The following is a 17,840-nucleotide window of genomic DNA, read 5'->3' on the forward strand; positions in this document are numbered from 1 at the left end:
TGATGCCAATATTAACTAAAACCACTCACTATGGATTAAAGCAGAAGGAAAAACAAAATTTACTAATGGAAAGGTACAACAAATAACGGTATGTGAACATACTCAGAGTACATTACCTCAGGGCAAGAAGCCCTTCTATACCCAGGGCTTTACATCTTGGGATATTTGCCAAAGCCTTAGATAGAAACAAAATGGGAATAGCACACCAATGTCGGCTTGTCATCTTCTGAATAAACTTTAACAGGAAACTACCTGAAAGAAAAAGTGTTAAGACGTCATTGTTGCCAACAAGCACATGAAAAGATGCTCAACACCATCAGACTTTATGTAGGGAAATGCAAATCAAAAACCATAATGAGGGGCCTCCCTGGTGGCGCAAGTGGTTGAGAGTCCGCCTGCCGATGCAGGGGATACGGGTTCGTGCCCTGGTCTGGGAGGATCCCATGTGCCGCGGAGCGGCTGGGCCCGTGAGCCATGGCCGCTGAGCCTGCGCGTCCGGAGCCTGCGCGTCCGGAGCCTGTGCTCCGCGACGGGGGAGGCCACAACAGTGAGAGACCCGCATACCGCAAAAAAAAAAAAAAAAAAAAAAAAAAAAACCATAATGAGATACAACTTCACACCCATTAGGATGGCTACTGTCAAAAGGACAGACAGTAACAAGTGTTAACCAGGACGTGGAGACATGAACTCTCAGACATTCTTGGTGGAAATGTAAAATGGTGCAGCCAGTGTGGAAAATAGTTTGGTGGCTCCTTTAAGAGTTAAACACAGGGCTTCCCTGGTGGCGCAGTGGTTGGGAGTCCGCCTGCCGATGCAGGGGACACGGATTCGTGCCCCGGTCCGGGAAGATCCCACATGCCGCGGAGCGGCTGGGCCCGTGAGCCATGGCCGCTGAGCCTGCGCGTCTGGAGCCTGTGCTCCGCAACGGGAGAGGCCACAACAGTGAGAGGCCCACGTGCCGCAAAAAAAAAAAAAAAAAAAAAAAAAGTAACACAGTTCAGTAGAGGCAGCTAAGATGTAGATGAGAAGCAGAGAGGATTGGCAGTGAGAGGCCCGTGTACCGCAAAAAAAAACAAAAGTTAAACACACAGTTACTGTTTGACCTAATAATTCTACTCCTAGGTATATAATTAAGAGAAATGAAAGATTACATTCATATAAAAACCTGCATATGAATATTCATAGGAGTTATTCATAATAGTTAAAAGTGGAAACATTCCAAACATCTATCAACTGATGAATGGACAAACAGAATGTGAAGTATCTACACAGTGGAATTATTATTCAGCTACAAAAAGGAATGGAATACTGATAAATGTTACAACATAGGTGAATCTTAAAAACATTACGCTAAGCAAAAGAAGCCAGACATAAAAGGCCACATATTATATGATTCCATTTATATGAAATGTTTAGAATAGGCAAATCTAGAGAGACAGAAAGTAAATTAGTGGCTGACAGGAGCCAGGGGAAAGGAAAATGAGACTTGATTACTTATGGGCAAGGAGTTTCTTTTGGGGATGATGAAAATATTCTGGAATTAGTGGTGATAGTTGTATAACTTTGTTAATATACTAAAAACCACTGAACTGAACAATTTAAAAGGGTGAATTTTACGGTGTGAATTGTATCTCAATAAAGCTGTTGGGAACAAAAAAATCAATGTCATTTCAATTTCATTCCTTTTTAGTAAGGTAAGTATTCTAGTGTATTGTAGAAATTCTGATAACCATGTAGCTATATATTTAATAGTTAAGGTAAAAGATATATTTTTTACTGTTGGAAACCATTCATCTGTTGGAGATATTAAAGAAACACAGGATAAGAAGTACCAATGGTAGCTGCCCTCTGGTATCTGCAAACAGTAATATTAGATCTTTCTCACAGGTTATTTCATACCTACCCTGGATCTAATCACTGTAATTAATTTAAGTATTTTGAGATACAAAAGGATGGTGCTCCATCCCGCTTTCTCTGCTAATATGTGATATCTTAAGGATCTCCAAGTCATAGTAGTTAATAAAAATGTCTGTTTCCTGAGATCATCACTTAGAATGACTTTTAAGAAATCCCTGGACGCTCCTGAAAGGGTATTACATGTATTTTATATCTCCCAAAGTGCCCAGCCCAGAACTAGATACGCTTAGGATACTGTTGACAGAAAAAACTACAAAGTAAAAACTGTAAATAAACATTCTACCTGCCCTTCCTCCTGTTGGACTAATTAAGTTCTCATCTTCTGCCTCACAGCTCTCTCATGACACATGGAGGATGGCAACAGCCAAGCCTCTATTGCTTATTCACTCACCACACTGACAGGGTCACACGGCCACAAACTCTAGGCGCTCAAACTCTAGGGGGCACTGATCACCGTCATGTCACTCACACTGTGCTGTGGACATGAGATGTGCCAATGTGGTTGGCAAATTAATCCCCAGACTGTAAACTTCCAAATTCTAGCAAACTAAAGAACAGCTCTGACAGTAATCTTCTCCAGTTTAACTTTGTAAAAAAGTAATCAAGGGCCTCCCTGGTGGCGCAGTGGTTGAGAGTCCGCCTGCCGATGCAGGGGATACGGGTTCGTGCCCCGGTCTGGGAGGATCCCATATGCCGCGGAGCGGCTGGGCCCGTGAGCCATGGCCGCTGGGCCTGCGCGTCCGGAGCCTGTGCTCCGCAACGGGAGAGGCCACAACAGTGAGAGGCCCGCATACCGCAAAAAGAAAAAAAAAAAAAAAAAAAAAAAAAAAAAGTAATCAAAACCATCCATTTTCTATAAATCTAAAGTTGTGATATACACGTGACCATCTTTTCTCTTTCTTCCCTGACTTCTGAATATATAGTACCACTGGTCATCTTCACCCTATTTGCAGATTAAATACAAAAGAAAAAGTATATATATTTCATAGCCAGGGTCACTTTCTAAGTCACAAAGCCCAGAATGAAAAAAAAAGACTCGGAAAGAAGAGTGGGCCCTGCTACTCAGCAAGCAAAATAACACTGGTTTTGTGCTTTGCTTACCAACATAGCTCATCAGGAAGAAAAATACATCTCCAACCTGAAGAAGTGGGATATTTCTAGGATACAAGGTCTTACAAAAAGCAAGTATTTTTTCCTTTCTTATCTTTCTGAGTCAGTATCTATAAAGGGACAACTTTGCCACAATAGGTACTCTGTTTATAACTTTTTCCTAAGCCCAGGTTCTTTCTTTCTTCGACCTATTTTGCTAATTTTTGAAACTGAATAGAGACAATTAGAAAGAACGGCAAACTGCAGCACACATTCCAAAACTGCTTCCATGCTACGGATACCAATACTGGTACCATGTTATATACAAAAGTAAAATTGTGTACTCAGTTTCAATGGACATGTGTATAATTCTGACAAAATGTGCATATTCTGGAAAAAGGAACTATTTTGATAATACTGATTATAATAGTCATAGGTTGGTGCTTATAACCAACATACTAAAAATTTAAGCTAATAAATTAAAAAGAAACTCTTTACTGACACATACTCTTTATTTCTTCTGGAAGAAGAGAAATGTAAGTGACTAAGAACTTCTGTAATTTCAATCCCAATGGAGAACCACTTCCTATCAGCTGGCCTGGGGACCTACAGACAAAGGGGAAAAAAAACAAATATTTTAAATCTATTTACAAATAAGTATACTGAAACTAAATGGAATATGGCCCAAATGTCTTTCAACAATAAAACAATAAAACCATCTTCTTCTTCTAAACCTGCATTCTATTTTTCAGTAAAATCTTGAGGATCCTTCTGATAAAAACATCAGGGATCTTCTAGGAAAACAGAGGTGAGTTAGTAATGTGCTGTACTAAGCAGGCGTGGATTTCTTTTTTATGACACTTTCTCTGACACACATATATGAATCTTGCCAAATGGTACCGTTTAAAAAAAAAAGTCTACAAATGAAAATTTAAAATTATATTTTATTGTTCCCAACACCTAATCCAATGATTTTAGATCTTTAAGTATTAAATAAAAGAAATAACATTCACAGAAAGACATATGTTAGTAATAAGTAACTTTTGCAAGAGCATTTAATTATTAACATCTACTAAGGTCACATTGTTTTTTTTTTTTTTTTTTTTTTTTTTTTTGGCTATTGCTTCGGCCAGGGACATTATCTGTTAATTGAACACATTAGGGTGCTAGGGAACTGAAGGCATTTCATAATAAATGTGTTTGTCAACTCTCAGAAAGCACCACGTTGGTTTTACTGCTTTCCAGCTGTCTAATTGCTTCAGAAAAGTATTCAACAGTAATGATTATTTGAAAATCAAAAGTAATTGCCAAATCTAGCATTGCTATGCTCTTTCGATATTAAATAGGACTAAATATTAATATAACTTAGCACAGACTAACTTAAAAATTTTAAAGTTGGTAGTGAGAGTTTTTTTCTATTAGAGATATACCAAACAAAAGACTTGCAAGTATAAATAAACTTAGTTTTCAAAATTAGACAACATAATTTCAAAAGCAAGGGAAATTTTTGAAGATATAATTCAAGAGTACAGGTAATGCTCAAAAAATGAGGATAAGGCATAATACTGACAAACTCTTCCCAGTATCAACCTTGACAAAGGGTAATGGTGTCAAATAAGCAGTATGTCATGGAGAATGGCCTCCACCATCAGATAGGGAAAGGGGGAAGTTAGAATGAACCCTGTGGTAGTGGACTAGAAATGGATGTGCTGGTGTGAACTGATGGTTTTTAGTATGGATGGATGGACGGACAGACACTGAAATATAGATGGTAAGTCTGCTCAACAGACAGAGCTAAGAAACAGAGATGTATACACACACACACACACACACACAATCGTTGTGAGAGAGACAACGATTAAGCAAATATGGTTAAACAGTATCATTTAGGGAATGTGGATAAAAGATAAATGAGAATTCTTTGTATTATTCTCACAACTTTTCTATAAGTCAAGAAAAAGTTAAAAGAAAAAGGAAAAAAAAAAGTGTCAAGTGTTGGTTAGCCAAAGCCACTACAATTTCCAAGAGGGCAGAAATCAGGAGTAAGGGAAAAGAAGTAGCTATGTAAGATATCCTTCCCAAAAGCCCAAGAATGGATGGGTTCAAAGTAGGAAAGAAAAGAAAAAGAGAAACACCTGACACAACTACTGGAAGAAAGGCAAGAAGAATAACAAACACAGAAGGGATGACATGGTTAGAAAAAGCTGAATATCTACAAGGCAACGTATATTTATGTACCAAATTCATTAAGCAATCTGGTCATATTTCATAATCACATTAAATTTATATACCAAATACATATGATTGAATGCTGCTAAATAACAATGTTTGTTTACCTGCTGTATAGAGAGCTCTCTGAAAGTGCATCCATTAGTGCCCCAATAATAAACTAAAAAAAAAAAGGAAAGAAGTATTTGATGTTAAGTTGTAACTGTAATTTTGAACAGTCAGCTTGCTGTAACTGCACATCCTACACAGGGCTACAGAAGAGCTGTTACAAGCAAAGCTGATCTCTCATGCTGTAGGTTGGTTTATGATAGTCTTGGAGGATACCTTAATTCCACCAGAACGACAAAACAAATACCGAATTTTCCCACCTGATAAAAACATATGGAATACTGAGAGGAGAGTACATGTTGTGCTAAGAAGGAAGAAAAGAGTCCAAAGAAGGGACACATGGTGGAAAATAAAGGTAGTAACAAAGGAAAAACAAAAAGATACTCAAGAGAAAATTCAAGCCCCTATGCCTGGAAGATAAAGGGGGAAAAGTATATCTTCAAAAATATTACTAGACAAAAGCAAGCTTCCAGGAAGTGCAAGAAGGCTAGGAGAATGTAGAAAAATGATGCATATTAAAACACTATACATGTAGTTGGACAATTAGGAAAGTTTACTTCAGTTACCACTCAATGAGAGGTAAATTACTATACCAAAGTCAGTGATCCCCTGACTCATGTGGCACCATAATATAAAACTTTACATCACAGCTGTAGTTCGCACAACCTCTTTGCTTTGTGTGATTTCTGATAAATGGAAGCATAGATGCTAATAATACAGCTCTAAAGGCAACCTCTGCTCAGTAGATAGTAATTCATTGACTCAGAACTGGGGGAGTAGCATCACTAAACAAAGAGCGATAATTCAGTGATTCAGAACTGTGGAAACAATATCATTAACACGCTTCTGTACCAGTTTTCATGCTGTTGACTTTTGTTCAGAATATCGATACCAAAGAACTACTGGTAATAATGCAGGCAGCCTATCGACAAACTACATTACAGAAAGCGTTCCCCCAGTATGATAGCTAAGTTTAGAGAAATAGGATTTGTTGTATGCAAACCTCTAAAATGTTACTTGCGATTTTACAGCCCTAGTATATATTTTTGAAGATCACATAGGATAAAACAAATACCTTCGCCCCTCATCTTTTGACAAAGGGAAAAAGGAAAGGGAAAGGCTGTCATTACCTCAGAAAATTCTGCTGAAAATGGAAGAACCCTTGCTTCATAGAGCTCCAAAAAATGGGTAACGCCTTCTTTGGTCAGGATTTTATTTTCACTTTCAAACATTCTTTTATAAATACACAGATGCCAGGATGGGTGAAAGAGCCAACATCCTGTGGAAATAAACACTGACTGTTGACTTAAGATTCTCACATTATGTTGCCCCACGTAGACTATATATTCAAAAATAAAAACAAACACATTTACTTCATTACAACACCGCAAAAGTGAGTCTCTTTTTAATCGCATCTGAGGGTGTTTAATTGCTGAATAACCAAAATAACTTCGGTATTTGGTATTCCATTTTCAGAGAGATTCATTTAGAAAGGCTACACGCGAGTGTCATAGTGGCTACAGCGTACAAAAATTAAATATGACCCCACGCAGGTTGAAACTTTAGGTTTGGGGTGATTTCAACCAATTCTTCTCTCACCTTACTTCAATCCATTTTTCATACAGAAACCTGAAACTGTCCCTGCTCTATTTAAAACCCTTGCGTGGCTTCTCAAAACTCAGACTAAAAAACAAGCGAGGCATGAACTGCTTCTGACAACTCCTCCAACCTTACCCTGCCTTCCCACACCACTGTGCTGTGGCTTACTGGTCAGGTCCTCCACCCCACTGAGCTGTTCCCATCTCAGGGCTTCTGCACCCAGAGCTGTCTCCTTAACTTCTGTGTCACTCTTCAGGCAGGTCTTTCCTAGCCGCCCTCTCCAAGGTATGACCTCACTCACTAGATAACTCCATTTCTGCCTCTTGTTTGTTGCCTGTCTAGAACTTATAATCAAAGCTATTTTTTCCTGGAAAACAGACAAAAATCAAGTGAAAAAGAGTACATCTGTCTCACCACTTTATCCCAGAGCTTAGCATGTACTGGACACTAAGTAAACATCTATTAAGTAAATATACAAATGAGTGAGAAACAAAAAATGGAGTATGTACGTTGGACATACTTTAACTTTTTTGAAATCTCCTTTAACACTGTTAGAAAAAAAACTCAGCATTTTTAATTCATGGCATTCTATAAATAAATCAGTCTTTTTTTTTTTTTTTTTTTTTGTAATTTACACCAAGATGCTTGTTCAATCCTTTGGCAGTGATTTTTCAAAATCTGTCACTGCTATTTGATTTGGTTTGCCAAGAGCTGTGGGCAAAACGTAGTAATAAGAGAATCATTTTAATAATAAATGCATAAGTGAAGTCACAACATGATTCAATTAAATTCTAGCCCCAGGTGGGACTACAGATTCTTATGGTCTGTGAAAAATCCCAGTATATCAGAAAATAACCATAGCAATCAGCTGAATAAAGCTCAATTCCTAAGGGGTCAAACTATTAAAGTTGTAATTATCTAAAGTAGGCACTAAAACCCATTTACCTAGGTTATTTCTCATGTGTAAACATGATAATGTAACATTTTATCATTCATATGAATACAAAACACCATTAGCTTGCATTTAGCTGTCTTGTTGATCTAAACTTAATTTCATAAAATAATTTTAGGAAGCTCCAGCTTCATTTTATTTCTCCTAAAAAGCCCTCATAATATAGAACTGATAAAGGACTTAAAAACCATATTTAAAATAGCATCTTGGAATTTTCTCTTCCTAAGAAGTCCAACCTACAGAACAATAGCTAAAACCTGAAGAATATAACTCTAACAATGAAATAAATATATTAAGAGAATAAGGATGGAAAGCACTTAAAATATATAATACCAAAGAGCTCTTATTAAAAATGAATAATACACCATGATTAAAACATTACCAGAGAGTCCTTATCTTTTAAGGATATATACTGAAAAAAATTACAGATGAAATGATATGCTGTCTAGGAATGTGCTTCAAAATCATTTGATGGGGAGGGAGCAGGAAAGCCCACATATGATGTAAGACAGAGACTGGCACAAGTTGATCACTGCTAAAGCTGGGTGGTGGGGTTCATCATACAAACTCTTCTCCTTCCGTGAATGTCTGAAATTTTCTATAATCGGAAGTTTATAAATTACCATACCTCTAAATTATAGAAAACTCTGCAGCCATTTAAAATTAAATTCTCAAAGACTATTTAAGGACATAGGCAAATGCATTTGGTTATACTGCTGAGTGAGAAAAAAACATTATGAAAAATCAATCCACAAGGTATGTATCTGGAATGTTAGCAACTGTCTCTTCGTAGCAGTAAATTCATATATTCCTATAACATGCTCTATAATGAATAAGAGTTAATTATAAAATTAAGGGGAAAAACTGTAAGTGTTACAAAAAACCAAAATAAAAGTAACTGTTACCATTTTCCTCTGACACTGCATATTCAAACAGATTGTTTAGCTTTGGTAAAACTGGCTTTATAACATGTATCTGAAAAAACAAAAGCAAAAAGCCACAGGAAATGAAAATTCACCATTCAAAACTCAAAAGACTTTTCATCTATTTATACAACAGTCACTCTGTTCCTCCTCACCACCCTGGAAAACAGGCAAGGCCTGTATACCAATATATTACAAAGAGGAAAAAATACTGCAATGCTTTATCTAGTTACTCACGTTGCTCAAGGCCACACATTTAGAAGTAGTCAGTTCAGAGTTCAATACTCTTCATTCTTAGACTCTGCTACAGACACCAGCGTCTAATTTACATACACTACAAACTAAAGGTAAATCACAGTTTCTAAATAGTGAGGGTCTTGAGGATATACTGAGTCAGGAAAACCGTAACAGTTTATATGAGTTTAGAAATGCTTTTCCTTTATTGCTCATCCTTGTATCTACATATATTTAGTACATATGAGTAATTCTTTATTTTAGTCCACAAACAGTGCATCTGGACTGACACCTCCCAGTGGCTCCATGGCAGGCCCCGCAGCTTACGGACTGAGAACCCCTACAACAGGGGTTCTCCAAGTGTGGTGCCCAGAATAGCAGCTTATGGATCTCCTAGGAACATGTAAAATATCTGAATTCTCAGGCCCCACCGCAGACCTACTGACTCAGAAACTTTGCAGGCCGGACACTTTAATAAGCCATCTGGGTGATTCTAATGAATGTTAAAGTTTGAGAACACTAGAGTAGGCAATCTTAAGAGATTCTTCTCCACTTAAAAACTCTAAGATCCTACAAAAATGAATTCAAAGTCGACTGCAAATGATTTTTCAAGTTTCCATTCTCAGGACCAAGAATGCAAAGATGTGAGAGAGAGAGGAAGGAAGGAAGAGAGGGAGGGAGGGACAGAGGGGGAGGGAGGGGGAGGGAGGAGGGTGGGAGGGAGGGGGAGGGTGGAGGGTGGGAGGGAGGGAGGAGGGAAGGACAAGGGAGGGAGGGAGGGAAGGAAGGAAGGAAGGAAGGAAGGAAGGAAGGAAATCTACAAAATCAAACGGCCATTATAGGGTCATTATTTACTTAATAACAATTTACCTCAGACTTTAAGTAATATTTCCCTTAGTGTGCATTTCTTAGGAGATCATTCATAACATCAAGAAACTAAAAACTAGTGAACATTTTAGAAGTAAATGTCAAGGGAAGATCAAATAAGACTGAATTCTTTAAATGATAACTTAAGTCAACTGAAAGTATTCTTTAATTTCCTGAGCTTATATTCAATCTTAAATTGCACCTATGCCAGAAAACAAAGTACGCTTGGACTCCATTATGCTATATCCAAGTTGGCCTTTTTGTATTGCTTTTACACAATGTCTGGGAAAAAAAAACCCAAAACTGCATCTACATAGGATTTGTTAAAATATGAAAACACTTACCTGATTTCCTTCAAGAGTTTCCATAATTAAAATATAGTTTTCCCAAAACTTTAGAAGCTCATCTTTTTTCTTCTCAGACCACCAAAACAGACTTGGGCCTGGTATGGTTTAAAAAAGAAAATTAGTTCGTAGATTTAGTTCCTAAATCAGAAACTTTCATAAGCTTCTAAATGATAACAGTTCTTAAAATTATGCTACTATTACCAAATGTTGTTTTCTCTAACAATGGAGGGTGTCCCTGTATTAGAGCCTAGGTAGGAGGCTTGGGCAAAAAAGAATCTCAGGGCTTCCCTGGTGGCACAGTGGTTGAGAGTCCGCCTGCCGATGCAGGGGACACCGGTTCGTGCCCCGGACTGGGAGGATCCCACGTGCCGCGGAGCGGCTAGGCCCGTGAGCCATGGCTGCTGAGCCTGTGTGTCCGGAGCCTGTGCTCCACAACGGGAGAGGCCACAACAGTGAGAGGCCCACGTACCGCAAAAAAAAAAAAAAAAAAAAGAATCTCAAAAGAAGGTTTTTTCAAAAAAAATTAAGATTACTACCTTGGAACTCTGGGTAAGGGTGACAGATGTGAACACATGTACTCTACTTTCTCTCCCTAAGAATCTCACTATAACAGTAAGAGATCTTTCAAAGGCAAAAACCCAAGAATTGGAGAAAACAGGGGAGCAGACAACAGCAATGAAATTAGGATCCGCAAATCAGATTAAAAGCAAGCAGAATCAAGAAAAGTGACTATTAAGTTGGCACAAGGAAAGCAAAGAAAAAAATCTGATTCACACTACAAAATCCCCCCAAGCCTAAGGAATTGGCAGCAAAAAATACTTCAGTAAGTAGAGGTGAAAATCAAGGCTAAACTAAAAAGGATTTGTTTAATGTGTTTAAGAAACAGATCCCCAGACGCACTTTCCTGTGTTCTGAACAGGAAAAAGACTGGGATTTATTCTCTGGGGAAGGTAAAAGAGTGGGTCTCCAGACTGAGGGGCACTGGACACGGCTGAGGTCAGGGTGAGTGCCACATGAAAATGGGAAGTGAACATGTATGCACCCTGGATGCTGAGACCCCCTTCCACCTGTCCCCATCACCGTCTTGGCCTCCCAGGTCCCAGAGGACCTTCTCCATGGCATGTGGTCACCCCAAGAGGAAAGACCTGAAAATACTTTCACCAGAGATTACCTAATAAAACGCCCTGGCCAGATCACCTTACAGCGAAGTGCACAGTCAACGAGCACCACTCATGTGTTTAGAGCTTTAAACTTGACTTTTCGTCCCACATTCTTACATATAAACAGGTGTCTAAGGCTCATCAGACATCTAGGGAAAGCTCTATACTAAAGATCAAGACCAAAACAAATAAACAAGGAAATCTGGAGAAAACAAAACTACACAGGAAAAAGAAAACCTAAAAAAGAAAAAACTTTCACTAATACTTTAAAGGGAGATAAAATAGTGTAGTTATGATATAAAAACAGGATACTATTAAAAAGGGGGCAGTCCGGGCTTCCCTGGTGGCGCAGTGGTTGAGAGTCCGCCTGCCGATGCAGGGGACACAGGTTCATGCCCCGGTCCGGGAAGATCCCACGTGTCGCGGAGCGGCTGGGCCCGTGAGCTATGGCCGCTGGGCCTGCGCGTCCGGAGCCTGTGCTCCGCAATGGGAGAGGCCACAGCAGTGAGAGGCCCGCATACCGCAAAAAAAAAAAAAAGAAAAAAGAAAAAAGGGGGCATTCCAAGAACAAAAAAGATCTCATGAGAATAAAAATCTGATAGCAAAAAGAAGAAACTCAAAGAAAGGACTGGAAATAAAGTTGAGGAAATCACCCAGGAAGTGGAGCAAAAAGACAAAACCATAGAAAACAGGAGAGAAGAGATGTGTTAAAGGCCAGTCCAGGAGGTTCGATAACCAAAAAGACAACAGAAAGCAAAAAAGGAAGGGAGAAAATCAAAGTAATACGAAAGCAGTTCTCAGAACTGAAGGACGTGATTTCCAGATTGAATAGGTCCGAGTGCCCTACACCAGGATGTAAACAGGCCCTCAAAACTGAAATGGCAGAAAGCTGGGGACACAGTCTCTATAATCATCCATGGAGAAGAAACAGATCACATACAAATAAACAGGATTCAAATGGTTTCAGACGTCGCAACAGTAACAATGGGAGCTCGAGCTTCTAAGACATCAGATGGATGCCTTTAAAATTTTGAACAGGAATGTTTTCCAAGCCAGAATTCTACCCCAATCAAACCATCAGTTGAATGTGAGGGCAAAATAAAAGTGTCTAGATATGCTTGGTCTTGGCTTCCAAGAAAGCCACAAGAAAACATTACTGCCACACCAACGAAGAGAAGAAACAGGCTGGATTATCAACAAAACCCTAAACTTTGCGGGGGGGGGGGGCGTCCATCAGAGGGCTGAGGTTGCACTGCTCTCTGAATTTCAAAGGGCAAAAAGCCTCTCCAAGAATAAGACAGGACACACGAACTGCAGTTAAAAAATAAAATAAAAATTTGACAAGTTTTTAAAGGCCAAGTGTGGACAACTTAGAAACTCTGGGAACCCCAAGGGAGTCTACACCCACTCACCAGCTCTTTTCCTCAAGGCCTCCCCCATGTGTTCAAGAAAGACTGTGGGCAGGGCAGGGGACCCTGGAGGCGTGGGCATGCAGGGCCCACAGAGGTTTGAAAGGGCAGCCCATCCATGCCCTGCAGGAGTACAAGGTGGTGGTCAACTGAAGACGCCTGCCTGCACCCTGGACCCTTCCCTGACAGGAGGCCAAAGCTGTGGGCTCCTGGAGGAAACCCTCCCACAATCCCACCCTTGTCCCTGCTCTCATACCAGGCAAAGTTGGCTGCCCCTGGTGTGGCTAAAAACTTGCTCTCCCCTCGACCCTGCACTGACATGAGGAAAGCCTCTTGTGTGTCTGGCACTCATACGAAGCAGGTCTGCTGCTGTGGAGGAAGGGCAGAATATCAGCACTCAAGACCCACCACAGATACAAGCAGAATGCAGCTGCCACAGGAGAAGTTAAGGAAACTCTTAACCCTTCATTAAGTAGGAGGCAGAGGTTATGTGCCACTGGAGAGGGAGCAGAGATGGCTAAAAAGTTTGAACCCTAAGGATCGGGCACATGGGGCCTAAGAAGAGGCTGTTGTAGGAGAAATGAAAAGTTCCCTCCTTCCCCATCTCAAGCTTTGCACCAGGTAACAAACATCAGCAGTCTACCCTTGAGGGAAGGACAAAGGCATGGAGGAAGCTCTCCATCTGTGGAGTCGGCATCGAGGGCTTGAGAAAAACTAGAACACTGAGAAAAACCTTATAGGCTTCCCACTAAACGTTAGGAGGCAACAGTCCACCACCAACAAAATCCAAAGCCAGCTCACCAGAGTGACTCAACCCAAATAGTCTAACAGAGAGGAGTGTCTATCTCGAAGGCATAAATATTTGTTTCTGCTGAAAAAAGTGATACCATTGCCAAGAGATAAAACAGAAAACAAAACCAAACTCAGATATGGTCCAAGTACAGAACTTGTACATAACTATGATGAGTATGTTAAAGGATCTAATGGAAAAGGTAGACAACATGCATGAACAGCTGGGGATTTTCAGGAGATGGAAACTATAAAAAAAGTGAGACAGAAATGATAGAAATGAAAACATATCAGACATAAAGGATCCTTTGATTAAATTATCAGATATGCAAGGTCTTAAAAATTTTATCTCAGGGAACTATTAGAAAATACACTACAACAAATGAGTAAACCAAAAAAGATGATGAACTCCAGGAAACAAGAGCTCCAACACAGAATCAGGTGAAGGGAATCCCCCAGATGATAGTGAAGGCAGATCTAAGAATGTCAGCTGTGCACCAGACTGAGCTTGTAAGAGGACTCTAGGAGACACTTCTTCAGGAAAATTTATAATGCCTGATGATCTGACTTTGTACAGGAAAGATTTAGACAATTAACTAAGAATCTGGGGTTTAATTAGTGATAAGAATGGAGACAACCAAACATAAATGACATTAATCTAGGAAAAACTTGCAGGAAGGAAAAAAAAACCCATCATATACACATAGATCACCTGTGAACGGTATTTTCATAGTCATAATTTTGTTGAACTCACATTTAACCAAAATTACAAGTATGACATTGGACTTTATGACATTACTAGATCATTTCAAGATACAGGGGTAAATGCCAAAATAATCAGCCAAAAGAGGTAAAAGTGGCTGCCCTCTGAAATGAAGGAAACGGGCGGGGGCACAAGCATAAGACTACTGTTTATCTTTAAAACTGCAGAATCACTGACTCTTTAAAATAAATGAGTGTTTAACTTTGGTAATTTAAAAAATGTTTTCCAGGGCTTCCCTGGTGGCGCAGTGGTTGGGAGTCCGCCTGCCGATGCAGGGGACACGGGTTCGTGCCCCGGTCCGGGAAGATCCCACATGCCGCGGAGCGGCTGGGCCCGTGAGCCATGGCCGCTGAGCCTGTGCGTCCGGAGCCTGTGCTCTGCAACGGGAGAGGCCACAACAGTGAGAGGCCCGCGTACCGCAAAAAAAAAAAAAAAAAAAAAAAAAAAAAAAGTTTTCCAGTGACAACTCTCATTCGATGATCACCAACTTGTGGACTGTTAAAATATTTACTACCTGATGTTTTAAGCTTATATAAAAATCTAATCTACTCACAACTTCAGCCAAACAAAAATCCTTTACCAGTATAAATAAGTAGGCAGCTCCAGTTGAAAAAGTAGACATTTTCTATCTATTGAGGCAGTTTTGAATCAGTCAATCAATTTTTGACTTTGATAGCTCAAAATTAATTTGAGAATTGTACTTTCACATAATTTCAGTGAACAAATCAATCAATAGGAACATACCAAACTGAAGGGAGGCCTTGCTATTTCATCTACTCTTGTTCTGTAATAAAGTGGTAGGAAGCACAGGCTCAAAATGTAAAAAAATTAAAACCTCACTCAATTAAATCAATTTCGAAAATACTCTCCAAAGGTCGACTTAAGGCCCATATGCTTAACAAATATTAAAAAATCCTGCTAAGAGAACTACCAAGGGAAATTTCAAAAGAATGTGATAATTTCCACGACAAAATTCTAACACTCGAGACTCAGTTCATCGCTCGGTAGATGTAAATAATTTTCCTTTCAATTTGATGGGCGCTAACTCTTCTTTCCTGGTAGAACGGACCTACCACGATATAGAGCAAATTTGGTCTGTAAAATCCTGCCTGGGCTCGTTCCTAAATTATTCCCACGGATGCAGTATTCCACCTGCTCTGGGTCAGAAAGTTTAGGAGATGCAGACTCTTCTAGGCTGCAGTGATCTGTGTCAGTTCAGAAAACACCCTCGACATGAGGTTCCCAAGGTTTTTCAGGCTTTATGGGGACCATGAGAATAACCCAATTCAGTACGGATCCGGGAGACGACCCCAGGAGCAGACTGCCGGAAGGAGGGGGCCTCACTCCCAGAAAGCCAAGTAGGGATGGGCCCGGGGGCAAAGAAGCAAGTACCGGTTCCTTCCTGGGGGGCGCACGCGCAGTCGGCCCCCAGCTCCGCCGACACCTCCACCGCCCGCTGCAGCAGGTAGCGCGCCCGCTTGCGCGTCAGGGCGTCCTCGGCCCGGGTCAGCCCCGCCTGCACCGTCCTCCAGAAGCGCCAGCAGTACCGGGCGTCCGGGTCCGCCTCGCGCGCAGCGGAGGCGCGCTCCGCGCCGGGCTCGGGCAGCAGCTTCTCCGCAAGGGCGCTCAGCACCAGCAGCTTCGGCTCGACGCGGCCCGGCCCCTCGGGCGCCCCGGGGGCGACCAGCCCGCCCCACACGGCCCGCAGCGCCGCCCCGCCGCACCGACCCAGCGCCGGCAGCAGCCGCCCGGCCACCAGCGCCGCCGCGCCCTCGGCGGGCCCCGCCTCGTCCCCGCCTAGCGCCAGGGCGAGGGCGGCCCGCGCCACCGCCTCCAGCAGCGGCGCGTCCTCGCGGGGCCGCAGGCAGGGCCCCACGGCCGCCAGCACCTCCACGGCCGCCTCGGCGGCCCCGTCGAGGTCGGGCGCGGGGCCCGCGGCGAGCAGGTCGCGCAGCGCCTCCTCGGCCAGCGCGGCCGCCAGCTGCGGGCCCCCGGCGAGGCGGGCGCACGAGCGCAGGGCCGCGCCCGCCGCTCTCAGCACGCGCCGGCGCTGGCAGGCCGCTGGGCCAGTGTCCGCGCCGCCCGCGGGGCGCCCGCGCAGGCCCCGCAGCAGCGGCACCAGGTACCCGGCGGCGACCTCGCGCGCTGCCTCCGGGAGCGCGCCCGCGCCGCTGCCGCGCGCCTCCTCATCCTCCAGTCGCTGCAGAAGAAAGCGCAGCGTCTCCACGCGCTCCGCGGACGCCTCCTCGCAGCACAGCGCCCCAAGCAGGACCCGGGGGTCCCGGCTCTGCGAGAGCAGCGTGTCCGCCAGCACCCACTCCATTTGCCCCGCGCGCCGCCGACCCCGAGCGCCCGCAGGAAGGCGCCGGCGTGCGCTGGTGCGTGCGCGTGCACGGTGGTCCCGGGCGCGCGCCCGCAGGTAGGGGGCTTGCAGCCCTGCCCTAGTCCCGCTAGGCGCGCTTTGGGCCGATCTCACCAGAGCTCCCTTGGATCTGATCCTCTCGCTTCTGCCCCTTACTTTTGTAAGAGGAAAATAGGCCCTCGTTAAACGTTAATGTCGTATCTATACCAACACTATCGATTCCTAATTGGAGATTGGCCTGCCCGAGGGCTTTAAATCATTCAGGCGTGCCTGTGAGGATGGGCCAGAGGTACAACAGGAAGGTGTACTCACGATCACCTAGAAGCTCTTTTTAAAAAAAGGTGCAGCCAGGCACCACCCACACAGAGACTGACACAATGGGTCCGAAATGGGTTCCCGACATCTGCATAAAAAATAAATAACGAAAACCCAAGAATGAGGTAGAGGCCCTGAAAAGTACTCTAGCTATGAGCCAGGGATAGGGCTGAAAACGAGATACCCACCACGACGCTGGCAGTCGAATGCCCAAGCGGACTCTTGCATGCAGCCCTTCACACACAATGCTTATGCTCCCACATGTAGAGTCCCCCAAATAGTCCACGTGTCTGTATGTTCTGTATGTCTGACAGCATCTACTGCTAAGTACAGAAACAGAAACCTCACCTTAGCATGCACGGTAGTGGTTTGGTTTCTAGCTCAATCCTAGGCGAACTGAATCAGTGACGTGGGTTTTCACTTTGCCTTCAACCATAGAGATCTCTCCCTTAGTCCATGGAGAAGTCACAATCTCACCTTCAAAGAGCTTGATGTGTACTAAACATAATGGATAAAGTGTAATTTAAATTTATTTAAGTTTATTTTATGTAATTTAAAATTAATTTTTAGATTTCTGGTTTTATATAATTTAAAGTTATTTACGGTTATCTGACATATATGCAAGATTTTTTTCCGTATTTCAAGGTCATTCAGTTTTCCATTGACAGATGCGTAAAGGGTTCAGTTGTAAGCCTACTTAGAATGTGTCAGTAAATATCCATTGCCTTCAACATTTAATGTGCCAATAAACATCAGTTTCCTTCAACATGTATTCTT

General features: G+C 42.3%; 1 protein-coding gene across 2 annotated transcripts in view; it reads right to left on the reverse strand.

Moving 5' to 3' along the window:
- The window catches only part of TARBP1 (TAR (HIV-1) RNA binding protein 1), a 66,514-nt gene extending 49,775 nt beyond the window's left edge, over nt 1-16,739 (reverse strand). For both annotated transcript variants that reach the window (XM_060107922.1, XM_060107932.1), the window contains exons 1-7: nt 15,779-16,739; nt 10,263-10,360; nt 8,800-8,869; nt 6,474-6,622; nt 5,343-5,395; nt 3,515-3,612; nt 117-252 (exon numbers count right to left, since the gene is read on the reverse strand). In XM_060107922.1, coding sequence (XP_059963905.1) covers nt 117-252; nt 3,515-3,612; nt 5,343-5,395; nt 6,474-6,622; nt 8,800-8,869; nt 10,263-10,360; nt 15,779-16,709 — 1,535 coding nt within the window. In that variant the 5' untranslated portion in view covers nt 16,710-16,739. The remainder of the gene's footprint in view (nt 1-116; nt 253-3,514; nt 3,613-5,342; nt 5,396-6,473; nt 6,623-8,799; nt 8,870-10,262; nt 10,361-15,778) is intronic.
- Nucleotides 16,740-17,840: the final 1,101 nt, after the last annotated feature.

The sequence above is a fragment of the Mesoplodon densirostris genome, chromosome 1 (genome assembly GCF_025265405.1).
Source record: "Mesoplodon densirostris isolate mMesDen1 chromosome 1, mMesDen1 primary haplotype, whole genome shotgun sequence".
NCBI classification, from domain to species: Eukaryota; Metazoa; Chordata; class Mammalia; order Artiodactyla; family Ziphiidae; genus Mesoplodon; species Mesoplodon densirostris.